This window comes from Coenobita brevimanus, chromosome 112 (genome assembly GCF_032717465.1).
Source record: "Coenobita brevimanus isolate Jiangsu-jjx chromosome 112, ASM3271746v2, whole genome shotgun sequence".
In the NCBI taxonomy this organism is placed as follows: domain Eukaryota; kingdom Metazoa; phylum Arthropoda; class Malacostraca; order Decapoda; family Coenobitidae; genus Coenobita; species Coenobita brevimanus.
The window spans coordinates 4,648,446-4,665,913 of record NC_137065.1 but is presented as its reverse complement, the minus strand read 5'-3'; the positions used below and the strand labels follow the sequence as shown (position 1 = coordinate 4,665,913).

Below are 17,468 nucleotides of genomic sequence, written 5' to 3'. Positions count from 1 at the left end.
TTCGTGCTAGGTTCCTGCTGTGAGCAAATGGTTTTACTCTGCTTAGGATTTTCTTGTGATAATGAATGGGTCAATGAAGGCTGCGTCTAACTGTATCTAACTTCCCTTATTCAGCTTCTATCTCTGTTATTCTCCTGGTGAACTTCATACTTCCCTTTCGCACGTTGAACTTCCTTTTCATTGAACTACCCTCTCGTTGAACTTCCTTTTCGTTGAGCTTCCCTCTTGTTGAATTTTCCTCGTTGAACTCGCCCTGCTTTTTCCCGCCAGTATCACAGAACCACATGCACGCAGAGACACAGGCAAAAGGAATGATTCTCTCTCTCTCTCTCTCTAGTATAAGGGAGAAAAGGAAAAAAAGTTGAGAAAAGTAAAGAAAAAGAAAGAATGTAAGAAAAGCATTCGAGAGCCGAATGCTAATCGCCTGTTAGAATATGTTGTTGGCTAAGTCCAAGATTTTGGCCATATCTTGATACCCTGAAGGTTTCATGTTGATAACTGAAACCATCCATGAGATAAAATGGTGCTAAAGGCAGGCTATAAAAACCAGTTGACCTTTGGCAGCCATTTTTGATGAACTTGGCCTTGACCCCGAGTGCCCATTTTCGAACTCGTCCAAGATTTTGGCCATATCTTGATACCATGAAGGTTTCATGTTGATAGCTCAAGCCATTCATGAGATATAATGGGAAAAGATGCACACACACACACACACACACACACACACACACACACACACACACACACACACACACACACACACACACACACACACACACACACACACACACACACACACACACACACACACACACACACACACACACACACACACACACACACACACACACACACACACACACACACACACACACACACACACACACACACACACACACACACACACACACACACACACACACACACACACACAGTGGCAGGCAATAACATAATTGCTCCGCCTTCTAATGGCGGGCGATAAAATGGAAAGGCATCATCGTTGACAGCGAAGTTAACAGGGACAACTCTGGGATTTTCTTCCGGATAACGATAGGCGATAATGTTCAGCAGAGAAATGAGACATAGGAGCATGAGAGTGTTTATACCCCACCCGGCATGCGTCCTTGGAGGGCGTGAGGGTACAGATGACGTTGTTGTTGGGCAGCTGTATCAGGGGTGCACACCGCTGAAGGCTGATTACGTGCAGCACCACCTCCTGTAGGTTGTTGGGTGTGTTCGAGTCTGCAACACCATCAGAGTTTAGTTTAGTATTGTACTTAATGATACTTTCTGCAACACTAGTTCATTTAATATACTTTTTGTTGTCAAACCCGCAACACAAGGTCATTTAATATGCTTTTCATAACATTTCATTTTTTTAATGTCTAGTTCTGAAACCATGAAATTTTCGTACCACTTTTCACCCCCTTCATGCCGTTACACAGTCTAGTCATCCTTTTTGTCTATTTACCCCTTTATTCTAGTCACCACCTATGTCTCGTCACCCGTTTAGTCTCCTCACCGCTTTATGTCGTTACCCCTATGGTTTAGTCACGCCATACGACTAATGACCCAGTACAGTAGTCGCTCCTTTAATGCAGTTACCCCTTTATTGTTGTCACCCCTTTAGACTTTTCCCCCCGTAATATTGTAGTTACTCATTGACGCTCCTCAATCTCATTATATCCCATGCAACACCATCACTATTTAGTCTAGTCACACCTTTCAACACTTCTCTACTGTCTGATAGTTTTCTTTCTTGTACTATAAACATGCTATGCCTTTTTACTCTAACTTAGCCCAAAATTGTCATCTTTCCATCTTGAATGCTGATTTTTAGAAATGGATGGACACTAGAATATGTCAGTAACGAAGAATTGCTATGATAATAATGTAAAGCTGCAGCATTGTCGCTCTGTCACTGAACGACATAGAATAAACTGCAAAAGGACACAAATGTAGATCAGATTAACGTAAAAGGAGTATAGAGTCAATATTCCATTCATATATAGGACAATGTATTTAATTTTGTTATCTTCCTATGACTTATTCAGCAGGGGAGAGACTTTTCTAACTGAAGGGGTTAGAAATGGCCTTTATCAAAACTTCAGTAACAGAGGTCACTTCTGAAGCTGAATAACTTCCTTTGGTCGCAGGAAGGAATAATATCAAGAATAGGTCATGACACTGAAGGGGTTGACAATTGACCGCCACTCACTAGGGTTTAGTTTAGTCACCTCTTCATCAGACAACAATACTCTTTTTCCTTCACCTCCTGTATTGAAGGTTGGGATATTTTAATTGGTCCCACAAATATAACTGGGCGGTGCATCAGCTTGATCCTACAAATAGGCTATCCTTCAACTCCATCCCTCTCCCCTGTGATGAAGATGGTAGGCTGCAGGAGGTTAGCTGAAGCCTGCAATTCACTGAGTTCACGTTTCAAATGAACCTACAGCAGCAGCAACAACTACAACTATTACTGTTACTACTGCTACCACTACTATTCCTACTACTACTATAACGAAGCTCTTATTTTTTCCTCTTCAACTTTCTATTCTCTAATTACTATGACTTGGTTTTAAATTCTCTCCCCCTCTTCAGTGCTCATATGGAGCAATATATCAACACTGTAGTATGTTGAAGTTCACCAAGAAAACTATGGAAAGGATGAAGAACCGTAGCACTGTCTTTTTTTGTCATGTAGCTACATGAAATAAGCTGCAAAAGGACGAACATCTGGGCCAACGTATATAAAAATCATTAGTTAATCACTTATGGTATTGTTATGCCGGTAGGATTAGGGTAGTGTTTTATATCTGGAGGAATATTCTAGAAGTTAGGTGTTGAGCTGTAGGATTAGGTTAATGATCTATCTGGAGATCTGAGGAACATATTGAGGAGTTCAGCATGTCTGATTGTTTCCTCTCTCTTACCTAAGGAATTAGTTCTTGACATTATTTTCACTGTGCATTGTTAATTTACGTGCATTATTGCATCAGAAAATGTGAGTTCTCTACTAGATCATTCTGGGCTGCACTGGTAGGTGGAGTCAGATGTGTTAAGATTGTCCCTTATCAATGAGGAGTTCAGTTCGGTTTAAGCAGTGTGCCGGCTCAGTTCAGTAAGCCAAGGAGGAATGGACCACTAGTATGTGTGTGACAGTGAGTCAGAGCCGGTCAGACAATGAAAGTCAGAGGAAGTAATGGACTTTCGATGAACAGTGAATTAGAAAGGGATCTTTGTATTCGGCATGTGATGGGAGTGTAATACTGTAAGGTAGTGAGACTTGGACAGTAAAGGAAGAGGATATTAACAGGCTCAAACATACAGAAATGACAATGATTAGGTGGATGTGCAATGCGTCCTTGAGTGCAAGGCCTGGGGGGGCTAGGTATACGATGGAAGAGTTGAGAGGTATGATGGGACTGGAGTGTATTGGTGTTGTGATGAGGAGAAGTAGATTGAGGTGGTTTGGGCATGGGAGAGGATGGGGGACGATAATTGGATGCAGAAAGTGAGAAGCGTTAATATGAGGGGTGGGGTTGCGAGAGGTAGACCAAAAAAGACCTGGGACGAGGTCATTAAGTGTGACCTCAGAGTTAAGGGACTGAACAGGGAGCCTGCCAGAGATCGGGCAGCATGGAGAGCCGCCAATAGGTGACCAAGGCCGACGCATGCAAGCATGTTGGAGCCTTCAAAAACGAAACGAAACAGACGGAGTGAGTTGTGTAAGCTGGAGCTTAGTTTTTCGCCAGTGAAAAGTTCGTGAGTCAGTGACAGTGATGCAAACAGTGAAAGTAATCAGTGAAGGACGTAATAGTCAGACAGAGTCAGTATGTTGAAAGTTAGTCAGCCTGTGAATGAGTAGTACTGAGTGAAGGACAAGGTTAGTGAGAGAGAGAGAGAGAGAGAGAGAGAGAGAGAGAGAGAGAGAGAGAGAGAGAAATAATAGAAATAAGGCTATTGGAAGGTATAGCCAAAAAATATATATATTTAGAAATTAGGAATTTATTTACATATATGTATTAGAATATGAAATTAGGGAAGTAAGCTGTATGATAAGTGAAACAAATCCAAAGAAAATTAGTTGTGAGTAAAGTTATGACAAGTGTTATAATAAAAATTTTCTAGCTTGAATAGTGTTTTATGTTGTAAGTGCAGCTACAGTGAAGTTTTTAACCCTTTTTGTCTTTTCTCCACACACCACTGTGTACAAAGAGCCTAGAGAATTGACAACAGCAAAGAAACGATCGTCTAGCCAGCGCCTTAGCCAGGGGCGTGAGCATGTGGGACACGGACACTGCACACCACCAAAAGTTATACCCCTGTTCTCCACCTCCTCATTCTCAACACCAGCATCTGGCTTTCAGGGGTTATTTGCGTTACACAAAGAACTGATGAGTCTTTTGATTGTTTATTTAATGTTCTAGGTCTAATATTAACTGAAATATGACGTCTTGAAAACAGGCAATTTTGTGAATTTCCCCCGCGGCAAAGTCAGTATATAGCTAAGGCTTAAGGGTTTAAGGTACGAGTCTGGCACCATATTTAAGCTCCGATTAAATTCCACATCATAGGTTTTTAAGCGTCATCTGGGGTTTAAGGTTATACCCATGATTTTAAATAATGTACTGCTTATTCAACAACCTCGCCGTGGGATAATCCCCAGTTCGAGGCTGTGTACCAAATGGGGATGATGGATCCCTTCACTGTATGGTTTGTACCCTTAGGGCAGCCCCACAGGAGTAGTTGCTTACATGTAGTTGACAGGTCTGCTTTTCCAGATAGACCGTGGCTGGGACACAACGGCAACACATTAGAGCAGAAGCACATTCATCCAGTGAATTCAGTGAGGGTTATAGGAATAACTGTTATGGTTACTATAGTTGGCTCTTTCATTTTGATGTATTTTTACACACGCGCTCTCGGAGGGGGGTGTTATATTTTCATCAGTGTGTGTGTGTGTGTGTGTGTGTGTGTGTGTGTGTGTGTGTGTGTGTGTGTGTGTGTGTGTGTGTTAGCAAAAAAATGATAATGAGGATGATCTTCATGATGGTATGATGATAACGAATAATAATAATAATAATAATAATAATAATAATAATGATAATAATAATAATAATAATAATAATAATAATAATAATAATAATAATGATAATAATAATAATAATAATAATAATAATAATAATATACACACTATCAAGGTCAAGTCGGCCCCAGCCAGTGACGACTGCCTGTGTGCCTGGAGCGCAGTCTGAGTTTAGGCCGAGACAGATGGGCTGGATGAGGGGGTCGTTTTCGAAGCGTAGGTCATTCACTAGTTCGATTAGGGCGATGTCGTCATGCTGGGAGAAGAGAGAGGGGTGAAATGGAGAGTGAGAGGGAAGAGGGTGAGAGGTAAGAGCAGAGAAAGGAACTGGTAACAGACGAGAGGAGGGCAGGTTGGAAGGGCCCAAGTAAGATGCGAGGAAACACAGACATGAGAGAGAGAGAAGGAGGGGGGGGGAGACATGGACGAATGAGGGTGAGGGGTGAGAGAAAAACTGTATGGAGAAAAAGTGGATGAAGGAAAAGGTAGAGGAGTAGTGACATAAGGAGAGGTAAAGGGAGAGTATAGAGCAGGGAGGAGAGAGGGAGCAGTGAGGGTAGCTAGAGAGAGGAATAGCAAGGGAAGGTGAGGGGATGCCACTCCTCCCACAAGACAAGACGCGGGAATAAGCGATAAATTAAGATAATGATTAACAAGAAAAGCGAAAATATCACAAAAAATCAGTAACAGATGAGAACGAAGATAAATATTTTACCTTCTGAATACGATGATTAATATTTTATTCTGTACTTTTGGGTGACTGCTGTCGTAGCGTTCTTCTCTTTAGTGTTGAGGCTGAGCACCTTGAAAACTGCCCCAGAGTATTAATATATATTTGCAGTTAATGGTGGAGGTATTATTTTCTTTTTAAAACTCTTGCATACCTTACAGTTTGTAATTTTCCTTCGATAAAATTCCATCGAAATCATCGCTCGCCATAAAGCCACAACCACCACCTTACCCATCAATACTATGTGCACACTCTTCGGATGGTTATATTGACCATTTTAGGGAAATTGTAATTCAGCGGATCACTCGAATCATCTAGCAGTGTGTTGCCCATGTTCACGGTAACGGAAGTTTGTTAAAAGGTTTATTCTCCAACCAACATATTCATTCAAACAATATTTTAAGTTATTTGCCATAGCACAGTGTACAGTACCGAATAAATTTAGTAACACTTGGGTTCCCGCTTCGTGGGGTCCACGAATTACAGTTCCCCCGAGTGTTCTAATATTGAAGTGAACCTGAGGTATTTGAAGAGGTGTTCAAATACAAGTGTTAGATTATTTCAAGATTAAGATGACGTTAAGCGATACATATGTCAAAGTCAGTAATGTATTCACTACTTCCACTGCATTACCTTCTTGTTATATCCTTATGTATTCATAGCACATACTGTACATACATGAAAGGCTGCTTCTGTTTGTTAGTGTGTCAAGATGAATTTAAAGAAATCCAAATGTTAACGTGTGTTTTGCCTTCGACCACAATTCACTTACTATAGTCACAAGATTCGCTTGAAGAATGTTGAAATTTATGCGATATCATAGTACCATCATTTTTTGTGGAAATTACTTAAAATGATTTGGATGCTACATGCCATCGTCATTTTTTGCCAAAGTTTAAAAAATATATCTGATATTCTACCATAATTTTCTGTGGACATTTCTTTCAATGCTTTAAGTGTTACTTGGTAGTTATTTTTTGTTGCAATTTCTAACATTGTCGAATTGTTACTTGCTACCATCATTTCTTTTGAGGAGTTTTAATGTTGATCAGTTTCTTACTATCTACCATCATTTTTCTCTTGAAAGATTTATAATTGATCAAAATGTTAGTTGCTACTAACAACTATTCCTGATATTTTAAATACTGATCAGATTGTAACTGGTTACTATCATTTTTAATGAAAAAATGGTTTGAATGTTACTTGGTGCCATCATTTTTTGTGAATTTTCCATTAATTTATAGTCAATTTTTTTTACTAGCTACCATCATTTTGTGGAAATTAAAAAAAAAAAAATACCAAGTTGTTGCTTTCTACCATCATTTTTGTTGATAATTCTAATATTGATCAAAATGCTACTTGCTGCAAGTAATAATTGTTGAAATTTTGAATATTCATATAATGCTTCTTTCTACCATTATTTTCTGTGGATTTTTGAATAAAAATATAATGTTGCTTGGTACACTGATATTTTGTAGAAGTTTCTAATATTATCAAATTCTGTCTTGCTGCTATTATTATTATTATTGCTGTTTTTTTTTTTTGTTTTTTTTAATATTTATCAAGTGAAGGCGTCCACTGGGTGGAACGCTGAATTGTACCTGAAGGCCAAGTGGAAAACTAAAGATATTTAATCAAGAGTGAGAGCAGTGGAAATGAGTTATTTAAGAGGAGCCTGTGGAGTCACATGGAGAGACAGGCTGACGAATGAGGATGTGAAGGAGCGTTGTGGTGTTGATGTGGATGTGATAGGAAGTGTTATGAGGAACACACTGAGGTGGTTTGGCCATGTGGAGAGGATGGAGGGTGAAAGACTGACGAAGAGAGTGTATGTGAGTGAGGTGGAGGGAGAAAGAGGGAGGGGGAGGCCGAGGATGAGATGGAGGGATGGGGTGGAAAGGTATATGAGAGAGGGGGGGGGGTGAGTTGGGAGCAGGGGAGTGAAATGGTGGGGGACAGGGCGACTTGGAGGCGATTTGTTTGTGGCCACCCCAAACGGGATTGAGGGGTCTGGCAATAGATAGATAGATAGATAATGGTGTTCCTTTGATTTTCAGGCGCGATTCAGTATTCTACCCAATGGACGCCATCACTTGATCACTATTAGAATTTTCAACAAAAAAACATGGTAGAAACAACTTGATCAATAATCATTTAAATTTTCAGCAAAAAATGATGGTAGCAAGCAAGAATTTGACGGTGTTAGAAACTTCCAGATCAAACTGCAAGAATAAAATGTATAGCAGATCATCGGACTGAAAGGGTTACGAAAAAAAACGAGTGAGAGAGAGAGAGAGAGAGAGAGAGACAGACAGACAGACAGACAGACAGACAGAGTGACAGAGACAGAGAGAGAGAGAGAGATCTTACGAATTCTGTGGGATTGAAGCTAGGATGAACGATGACTCTTGCAACAGGAACAGAGATGAGACCCGTTCGGAGATTTGAACCTATCCCTACGGAGGTTGACAGCTCTCGAATCCTGGGGAGAAAAAGTCTTATTGGTTAAAATGATGAGAATAATTCCATCTGTCTGTTTATCTGTTTGTCTATTTGTCTGCATCCATTTACCGATCTGTTTACTTTTATCTGTTAATCCAGTTGTTTATATATCTACCTGTCTATCTATCTATATTTATCTATCTGTTTATCTGTCTTTACCTATCTGTCTATTATTTTGATTATAATAACTAACAGGTAGCGTCATATTAAATTTGTGAAAGTGGATAATTGACAAAGCAAAGGCAGTATACATAAGTGCCCAGATGGTGGCATGTAAAGATTGTGTAAGCAATTGGCCGACAGTTAACATTAATACCCAGATGGTGCCAAGCAGTCTTTACGGGGTGGCCTGGTGTATGTAGTGAGAGGCCGTCAAAGCAAAGAGTGGTGACATGTAGAAGACAGTACAAGTTAGTGATCATCAAAGCAAAGACGTGATATTAGCTCACAAGTGGTTTGAAGCTATCCTTACGAGGTATCTGGAAAAAAAAGGAAGTGTCAGGGGTCAGAGCAAAGCCAGTCAGTATTAAAGCTCCAAAGATATCATGTAAAATATAGAAGTGCAAGTGAGTGGCCGTCAGATTAAAGGCAGGTAGAATCAGAGCCCGAGTGGTGGCATGTAAAATTATTTCAAGTGAGTGGCTATCAAAAGCAAAGACACCTGGCGTTAGTGCTCATATAATTTACTCGTAATGTAGAAGTGAGTGGCCGTCAAATCAAAGACATGATATTAGTGTCCAAGTGGTGGCAAGCAATCCTTACGGGGTATTTAGGAAGAAGAAGCAGTGGGCGGCTGTCAAAATCCACTTCCTTTTAATGATAGATCCTCCACAGGCTGATGATGAGCTGAAAAATTGCGTTTGGACGAAAGCCTGGTAGGGATACTCACCAGGCGAGGCATTGATACCGTTCACGATCCTTGAGTCATCCTGTCGTACGGTAATGGGAGCGATACCACAGTCGTCTGGGGAAGAAGGCAGTGTGAGGTGGGATAGTGTGAAGTGTGGCAGTGTGAGCAGTGTGTGGTGTGGCGGTATGAGATGTGGCAGTGTGAGGTTGACCTTTGTTAATGAGATAATGTGTGATGTGTCAGTAGCAAGTCCCATGTGTGGAGTGGTAGTTTGAGATGTGGCAGTGGTGGATGTGATACTGTGCGGTGTGGCAGTACGAGGTGAGTAGTGTGGTGTGGTGGTATGGGACTGAGTTGTGTGAATGTGACAATGTGTAGTGTGGCATGTATGGTGCAGTAACGTGAGGTGTAGGTGTAATGTGAGGTGTGGCAGTGTGAGTAGGGTGTGGTGGGGAATGTGAGATGTGGCAGGATTAATGGGGTAGAGAATGTGGTTTAGGAACATGAAGCACAGTACTGTGTGGTGGGGTAGTGTAAGGTGTAGGAAACTAAGGTGGGCTAGTATGAGATGTGCCAGTGTGCAGTGAGGCAGTGTATGGTGAGGCAGAGTGTGCTGAAAGAGTATAAAGTTTGGATATGTGCAGTGAACATAAACTGTGACAGTGTGATGTTTGACAGTGTGAGGCGGGGTAGTATGTGGTGGATAAAACGTCCGTCAGTCACTCATTAACGATTCCGGATGACTGGCTGGAAAGGCGGGAGACTACCATAGAATTTTTCCCACTGTTCAGATACGAGTACTTCCACATCTTTTACATTTGTTAGTTTGTTATTTTTACTTTTAAACACCTGTTCAACCTGAGAAAGGGCATTTGATTGGAAAGAGGTTAACAAAGGTTATTTTTAAATTCATGTTCGAAAATTCTCCCCATATTTGAATGAAATCGTATGAGGATAGCAAGAACATGATGAATGATATACCGAGAACTAGGACTCCGAGCTGTCAACGCAAAGGGTCGCTTGGTATGCCTCTGCCAAGCCTTGAGCACGGATCATACGCCTCCATGACAAGGCTCATTGTGGGTTGGAATGAAACTATAGATAAACTAAGTCCACTCCATTTGACCTAGACCTTTGACCCTTTGACCTGGCTGACCCAATCACTTCATCGTCCCTTCATACTGTACCACTAACATAAGTTTGGTTGAAATCCGTCGAGAGGTTCATGAGATATCGCACCCACAACCATATGACCTTATCCTTTGACCCCTTGACGTTGCTGACCTATTCAGCTCATCGTCTCTCAAGGTGTATCACTGACAAAACTTTGGACGAAGTCCGTCGAGGGGTTCAGGATATATCGCTTCCTCACTATTATGATCTTGACATTTGACCATTTGACCTTGTTAATCCATCCAGTTCATCGTCCCTTCATACCGTATCACGTACAAAAGTTTGGTCGAAATTCGTCGAGGGATTCAGGAGATATCGCGCCCACAAGGATAAATTAAATCGACCCCATATGACCTTGACCTTTGACCCCTTACCTAGCTGACCTAAATAGGTCATCATCTCATGCTGCATCACCGACAAAAGTTTGGTGGAAATCCATCGAGGGGATCTGGAGATATCGCACCCACAAGAGTATTACGGACCCACGTTCGCACGCACGCACGCACGCACGCATGGACAGACCAATAACTTAAAGCCTTGTCCACTATAGGTGGGCGAGAAAGATGTCATCTTAGTGAAGTCATCAACTTTTTAAGCATGAGAAGTCCCTCAACCCTTTAAGCACGATGGCTTCATAGATTTCTCTCATGGTACCACCAGACAAGGATATTCAGCATGAGAGATCCATGGTAATGAAAGGACTGGAAATTGTCTCCCTAAGCTGAATAAAATTGTCTGGCGGTGGCCGAATAAAGATTAGAGCAGTGAGGTATTCGATTTAATACGTGAAACACTGAACCAGGCAAATGAGTGAAGCAATATGTTTTCAAGCCAAAATGATGATATTAACATTACGTGAGGTATATTTCACATGAATTAAATGTTTTCCATTGGAATTCGACATATCTCATACTCAGACGACGTTCCCTAACGAAATAAGCAGCTAATCAGCTTTTCTCTTTGATCGATAACGTCGTTTGACTTCGACACATGTCAAATTCTTATAAAATACATTTAATTTGCTTAAGCTATATGTAATTCAATGTTAATTGTGCTACTCTGTCCAGAACAACGATACCGTATGCAGTAGAAGTTTCCTGAGTCGGCGAGAGAGAAAAATTAGTTGGAGGTGGGAGAAGTGTGATTCAAAAAACAAAATAATGAAGCAGCTTCGTCTCTATCAAAGAAGATGCTATGAACGAGGTGTGTGGATGAGGGAGGGAGAAAATCAGTTTGTCTTTGTTCTGGTGAGGTGGTATTGGCGAAAAGAGCTAAATAGCTGAACACTAAAGGAAAGATAAAGAAGGCAAAACACTAAACCAGCTTCGTGTACGGTTTAGATATAGCGAGTTTGTGTACGATCCCTTGCGATTTGATGTTAGTGGGGGAGAAAAACTGATGGATGGTTGGAGGAAAGATGTGAAAGGCATCAAACTGAACCAGCCATGTTCATCGGACATGGCGTAGCGAGAGTGATAATTACAGTGAAGTGCTTTATCTGTTTTATCAGTTAAGTATTTGTGACGGGTGCAACAAGCTAAATGATGGATGTTTATGTCCTTTACCAATTTCCTGACGTTCAGGGATGTAGGAAAAAGAAATTAAAACACTGAACCAAATTTATATAGAGTTAATATAAAGGATTTGTGGACGATAGTGAAAATCTGCAGCCTACAGTATGTGTGTGTGTGGGGGGGGGGCTATTCAATTTTGGTAAAGGCGACATTAATTAAATATTGGAGGAAAATCAAATTATGTAATACTGGACCAGTTTGCCTTCCCTCTCTCCCCTCCCCCCCCCTCCCATCAAAGCTGACGTGATGAATGTGTACATATGTGGATGAAAGAAAATCACTGTATCTATTTTCTGATGATGTGATGCTGGTGGGAGCCATGGTGGGAGCGATACACTTGAAGGATGTTACAGTGAGATACAGAAGTGAAACAGCTGAATCAAAGCTGCCCACAAGAGCTGAAGTAGCGAGTTTTTGGAAAATGATGAAATGTTTTATCATATTTCTAGTGATTGATATTCTTGATGGATGCAAATAAGTTGAAGACTGGAGTAATGAGGCACACTTGCAACCTATGTCAGAGCAATATTATACGAGACTGAGCCAAACAGTAATATTCAGGCTCATTGATATAGTGTAAAGTTACCTTCGTTAGTTCGGAATTATAGACATTAAAAATAAATATTAATCAGGGCTACAATATTGGGACATACACGCCGATTCACTACATGACAATAAATAACGTGACAGTGAACAGTGACTTTTGAAACAGTAATACAATCGTTGGAATCCAGCAAACGTTTCAGAAAAGTGTGTGAGGGAACTGTTGGAATAAAATGTGGAATCATGTTGTTGCCTGCGACTGTACATAAGGAACAGTCCATGAATACACCTTGTGAATTGTAGGGGGACCTAGGCTTTGCTATCGTGATTAAGACCACTTATGGATAGGTGATTGGTCAATCTCCCCGGTGGCACAATATGATCGCATGACCCACAACTACCGCTTGGGGAGTCGAACCTGCGCATATTACATCACAGTCACTCCGACCATCCTTAGACTTCTAGGCCACCATAAGGTCAGAAATAAATTACAGTTGTGTGTGTGTGTGTGTGTGTGTGTGTGTGTGTGTGTGTGTGTGTGTGTGTGTGTGTGTGTGTGTGTGTGTGTGTGTGTGTGTGTGTGTGTGTGTGTGTGTGTGTGTGAGAGAGAGAGAGAGTTTTATTGCCATTCAAAATCTTCTCTCCGATTTTCCATTCTTATTTCATTCTTCATACCTCCACACGGATTGCTCAGTTTAGGAGTGACTTTTCAAACGTAAAGAGTTAGATATATCTTTCATTGACCTCTTCATCACAAAAGGTCTCCTGTAAGACGTAGAAAATCGTCTGGATGTAGCAAGACTAAACCAAGAAAATATGTTACTAGATTCAAGGGATTATGACGGATGGAAAATAGCTGTGCCAGTGGTAAGGATAGTGATGAGGCTGGTGATGGACATTGATATTAGTGAAAATTATATGATCCTGTCCCTCTCCCATTTGCATTGGACAGAGGCTAGGTTGCCGTCATTCAGATCGTTTTAGGGTAGGTAACCGGTCTTCGCCCTTCGTGTTATCAGGACTTCATGCTATTGTGTGGATACCTTCTTTACTTGCTGAGTTTCTTCTCTTTCTTTCCTACTTTCCAGATGCTTATAATTCAGCGCTGTTCCTTTACCTTTTCACCAGTCCACTTCAAACTTGGTACAATTGTTCCTAAGGGCAAATACCCTTAGACATTCTCTCTCTCTCTCTCTCTCTCTCTCTCTCTCTCTCTCTCTCTCTCTCTCTCTCTCTCTCTCTCTCTCTCTCTCTCTCTCTCTCTCTCTCTCTCTCTCTCTCTCTCCATTTAGGGATTTAGGCATTTTAAAGGAATGTTTGAGATCAAAGGTAAAGTCTCACAAAAACAAATGATGGGATTCTGCGTTCTTGTATGTTAATTGATCATCATGGAAATGCACTGAAGTATGTTAGTGTATCGTAGCTGTGTGGAGACAACTTACATTATATAGATAGATAGATAGATAGATGGATACACAGATACATGGATACATAGATAGATATAGATAGATAGATAGATGGATGGATGGATGGATAGATGGATACATACATACATTTATTGCTCTGTGTTCCTACAGTTTACATTTTATATCTACGTGTTCTCTGTACTAATTTCTTTTACATTATCGATAAACATACATCCGCCTCTTGGAGATTCAGACTTAATAGAAAATACTCACCACAGAATTGCCTCATCGCGGAACAAACGGTGGTTGGTGGTGATGGTGGTGGTTTTGCTGCAATAAATGAATAAATAATTAATATATACATATGCGGTGTATATATATATATATATATATATATATATATATATATATATATATATATATGAGAGAGAGAGAGAGAGAGAGATGAAAACATGGAGCATTATAGAGAGAAGAAAAACGTACCCTAATGTGACTGTCGTAGTGATGAATGTGGTAGGGATGATTGTGGTAGCAGTGCTTGTGGTAGAGATGAATTTGGTGGTGTGTGGCGATTGTGGTAGTAGGAACTGTGGTAGTGGTGAATGTGGTAATTGGTAGGATAATGAAGTAGTTGTGATTGCGGCAGTGTGATAGTAGTGACTGTGGTAAAGTGGAAGTTGTGACTGTTATAGTATATATGGTGTATTAATATTTGGATTTATGATTTTTCTTCGTGGTAAATGTTTTGTGATGGTGGTGATTTTGAAAATGTCATTGTGATAATGCGGTTGGGGTGAATGGTACTGTGGTGTGTAGGAGTGGTACTTTTGGTAGTAGTGATTGTGGTGACGGTGACATCGTGGTAGTGATGACTGTGGTGGCTGTAGTGTGGCAGTGTGGTGAATGTTGTAGTGTTGTAGTGGTGAATGAAGCTGTTCGAGAGTGAGTGAGTGAGAGAGAGAGAGAGAGAGAGAGAGAGAGAGAGAGAGAAAGGAAAGGGGAGGAGGAGGAGGAGAAAGAAGAGACGAAGAAAAGAAGATATACTTAATTCTACATTCCACTATAGACTCAAGCTGAGAATCTTGCTGAGAATGTAAATATAATTCCTGAGATCCCGAAGTCTGTCACTAACACGCCAGAAAACACCTGACCTGAAATATGTTATTTAGAAGTAGCGATAAAATAAAAGGTACACGAGATAACATGACTAATAAAGAGAATTCACGAGCATCTAAACAAAACAATAAAAAAAATAAAGATAAAGAAAGATTGGTAATGTGAAGCTAGAGAAGTACAAGAGGAGGAACAGTAGGAAGAAGAAATAGAAGAAAAGCCAGAAAAGGAGTATGTAAGGGATAATTTTCATCTTGTAGGTTTAGTTGCAGTTTATTGACCCGCTTCGCTGACGTGGACGGACTTGCGTAATTTATTCAGGCTGTTCCCGTACGATTTTGTCCAGCTGTGCTAACCTCTACTGCTTAAAAATTGAAGGGACGAAATCACTGGGGTTTAGTTTATCTCGCAATTATGTGAATAAAAAAAAAAAGAATGTAAAAGAGGAAAATGATAGTGAAACAGGAAAAAAAAAATTACACACACACACACACACACACACACACACACACACACACACCAAAACAAAAAAACAGCCCCACCACCACCTCCCACACACAGACCATAAAGCAAAAACCATAACAAAAATAAACACATCATTAAAACACACATGCACGATAGTATAATCTCATACCACCATTAACACACTGATTGAAGCAAACACAGCAAAAGCAGTATGGATCTCTCTCTCTCTCTCTCTCTCTCTCTCTCTCTCTCTCTCTCTCTCTCTCTCTCTCTCTCTCTCTCTCTCTCTCTCTCACACACACACACACACACACACACACACACACACACACACACACACACACACACACACACAACTTTATGCAAAAACAGCAGTAGTAAGAACAAAACAACCAAACACAAGTAAAATACACACACACACACACACACACACAAGCAACAACAACGACAGCAGCAGCAACATTCTTCTTATTCATCCACACACCTCCACCCAAAACGACAATAACAAACACAAGAAATCAGATCCCGAACCGTCAACGCAAAGCACCGCTCGGTGTGCTTCCACCAAGTCTAGCACACGAACTTGCCATTCTACCTCCATGACAGGGTTCACTATGGGCTGAAATGAGACTAAAGATAAACTAAGTCGACCCCATATGACTATGACTTTTGGCTTCTTGACCTTGTTGGCCTAATCTGTTCATCGTCTCTTCATACTGTATCACTGACAAAAGTTTGGTTGAAGTCAGCCGAGGGGTTCTGGAGATATAGTGCCCACACCCATTTGGCCTTGACCTTTGACCTCTCTGACCTAATCTTTTTATCGTCTCTTTATACTGTATCAGTGGCGAAGGTTTGGTCAAGATCCGTCGAGGGGTTCAGAAGATATCTTGCCCACAAGGATAAACAAAGTAGACCCCATATGACCTTAACCTTTGACCACTTGACCTAGGCTATGACCTAATCAGTTCATCATCTCCTCATACTGCATCACTGACAAAAGTCTGGAGAAAATCCGTTGATGGGTTCAGGAGATATCGTGCCCACAAGAGTGTAAGCAAGGACCCAAGCACGCACACTCGAACGGACAGACCAATCACTAAACGCCTGCACCACAGGTGGGCTGAGGCATAACAACGTCAGTAACAATATAATCCCTACCACCCATCTAAAAACACCTTGAGTACAAAACACACTAGAGGTAAACACCCTTCACCGCACGAGGAATACCCCATGGAGAGAATCATTACCCATTCTCATCAATTACATCCTTCGTTATTCATTCATTCAATCCCTTGACAATTTTGTTCAGTTTGGGATAGACCCCTTGTTGCATAAGGGTCATAAACACTCCAGTAGCAACCTGGCTTCAAGTAACCTCCCTTAAGCGGAATAAAATCTTCTCACAGTAATCAAGGTTCAAAAGAAGGATATCCTCATACAGGGACGAAAGGACGTATTAAAAATGAGACGATTAGGGGCAGGAAGAAAAATTATATCACTGTCATTATATACAACACAAAAAGTAAGCTTTACCTTTCTTTGTCGATGCTAACTTAGTAATGCCGAATAATGACGAATGTTGTATAACCACATCCCATCCACACAAGTATTTTTTATTTGGACGTCATATTGTAAGCGGCTAACCTTCATATTCGCGTACTTTTTTAATTACTAAGTTTCGTAGCAAAGATGCCTTGCCTCTTGATTACTTGACATGGTTAAGGTAAAGGTAATGATATACTCTATCCTTACTTCAGGTACTCACATGTTTCATTATTTTTCAGTTGATGAGTTATCTGTTTCATTTTTACTCTCTCCAGACGATTTTATTCAGTACACGAGACCCTTTTCGAACTCAAAAGGGTGAGGTATAGTTATCAACGACTCCCTAACTACAGATGGCCTCCTCTACGATGGATTAATTCGTCTGGAAAAGGGAAGAATTAACCATCAGAGTATGTCATCTTAGTGAGTTGAGCATTCTGTGTAACCATCAGTCCCACACCACCATCTAGAA

The 17,468-nt window shown here is 40.7% G+C and overlaps 1 protein-coding gene across 1 annotated transcript in view; it reads right to left on the bottom strand.

The window, feature by feature from the left end:
- LOC145418050 (transmembrane protease serine 9-like) overlaps nt 1-14,159 on the bottom strand; it is a 32,821-nt gene extending 18,662 nt beyond the window's left edge. The window contains exons 1-6 of the mRNA XM_080286584.1: nt 14,144-14,159; nt 9,214-9,288; nt 8,797-8,803; nt 8,193-8,304; nt 5,201-5,348; nt 1,112-1,242 (exon numbers count right to left, since the gene is read on the bottom strand). Of these exons, the coding sequence (XP_080142710.1) occupies nt 1,112-1,242; nt 5,201-5,348; nt 8,193-8,304; nt 8,797-8,803; nt 9,214-9,288; nt 14,144-14,159 (489 nt within the window). The remainder of the gene's footprint in view (nt 1-1,111; nt 1,243-5,200; nt 5,349-8,192; nt 8,305-8,796; nt 8,804-9,213; nt 9,289-14,143) is intronic.
- Nucleotides 14,160-17,468: the final 3,309 nt, after the last annotated feature.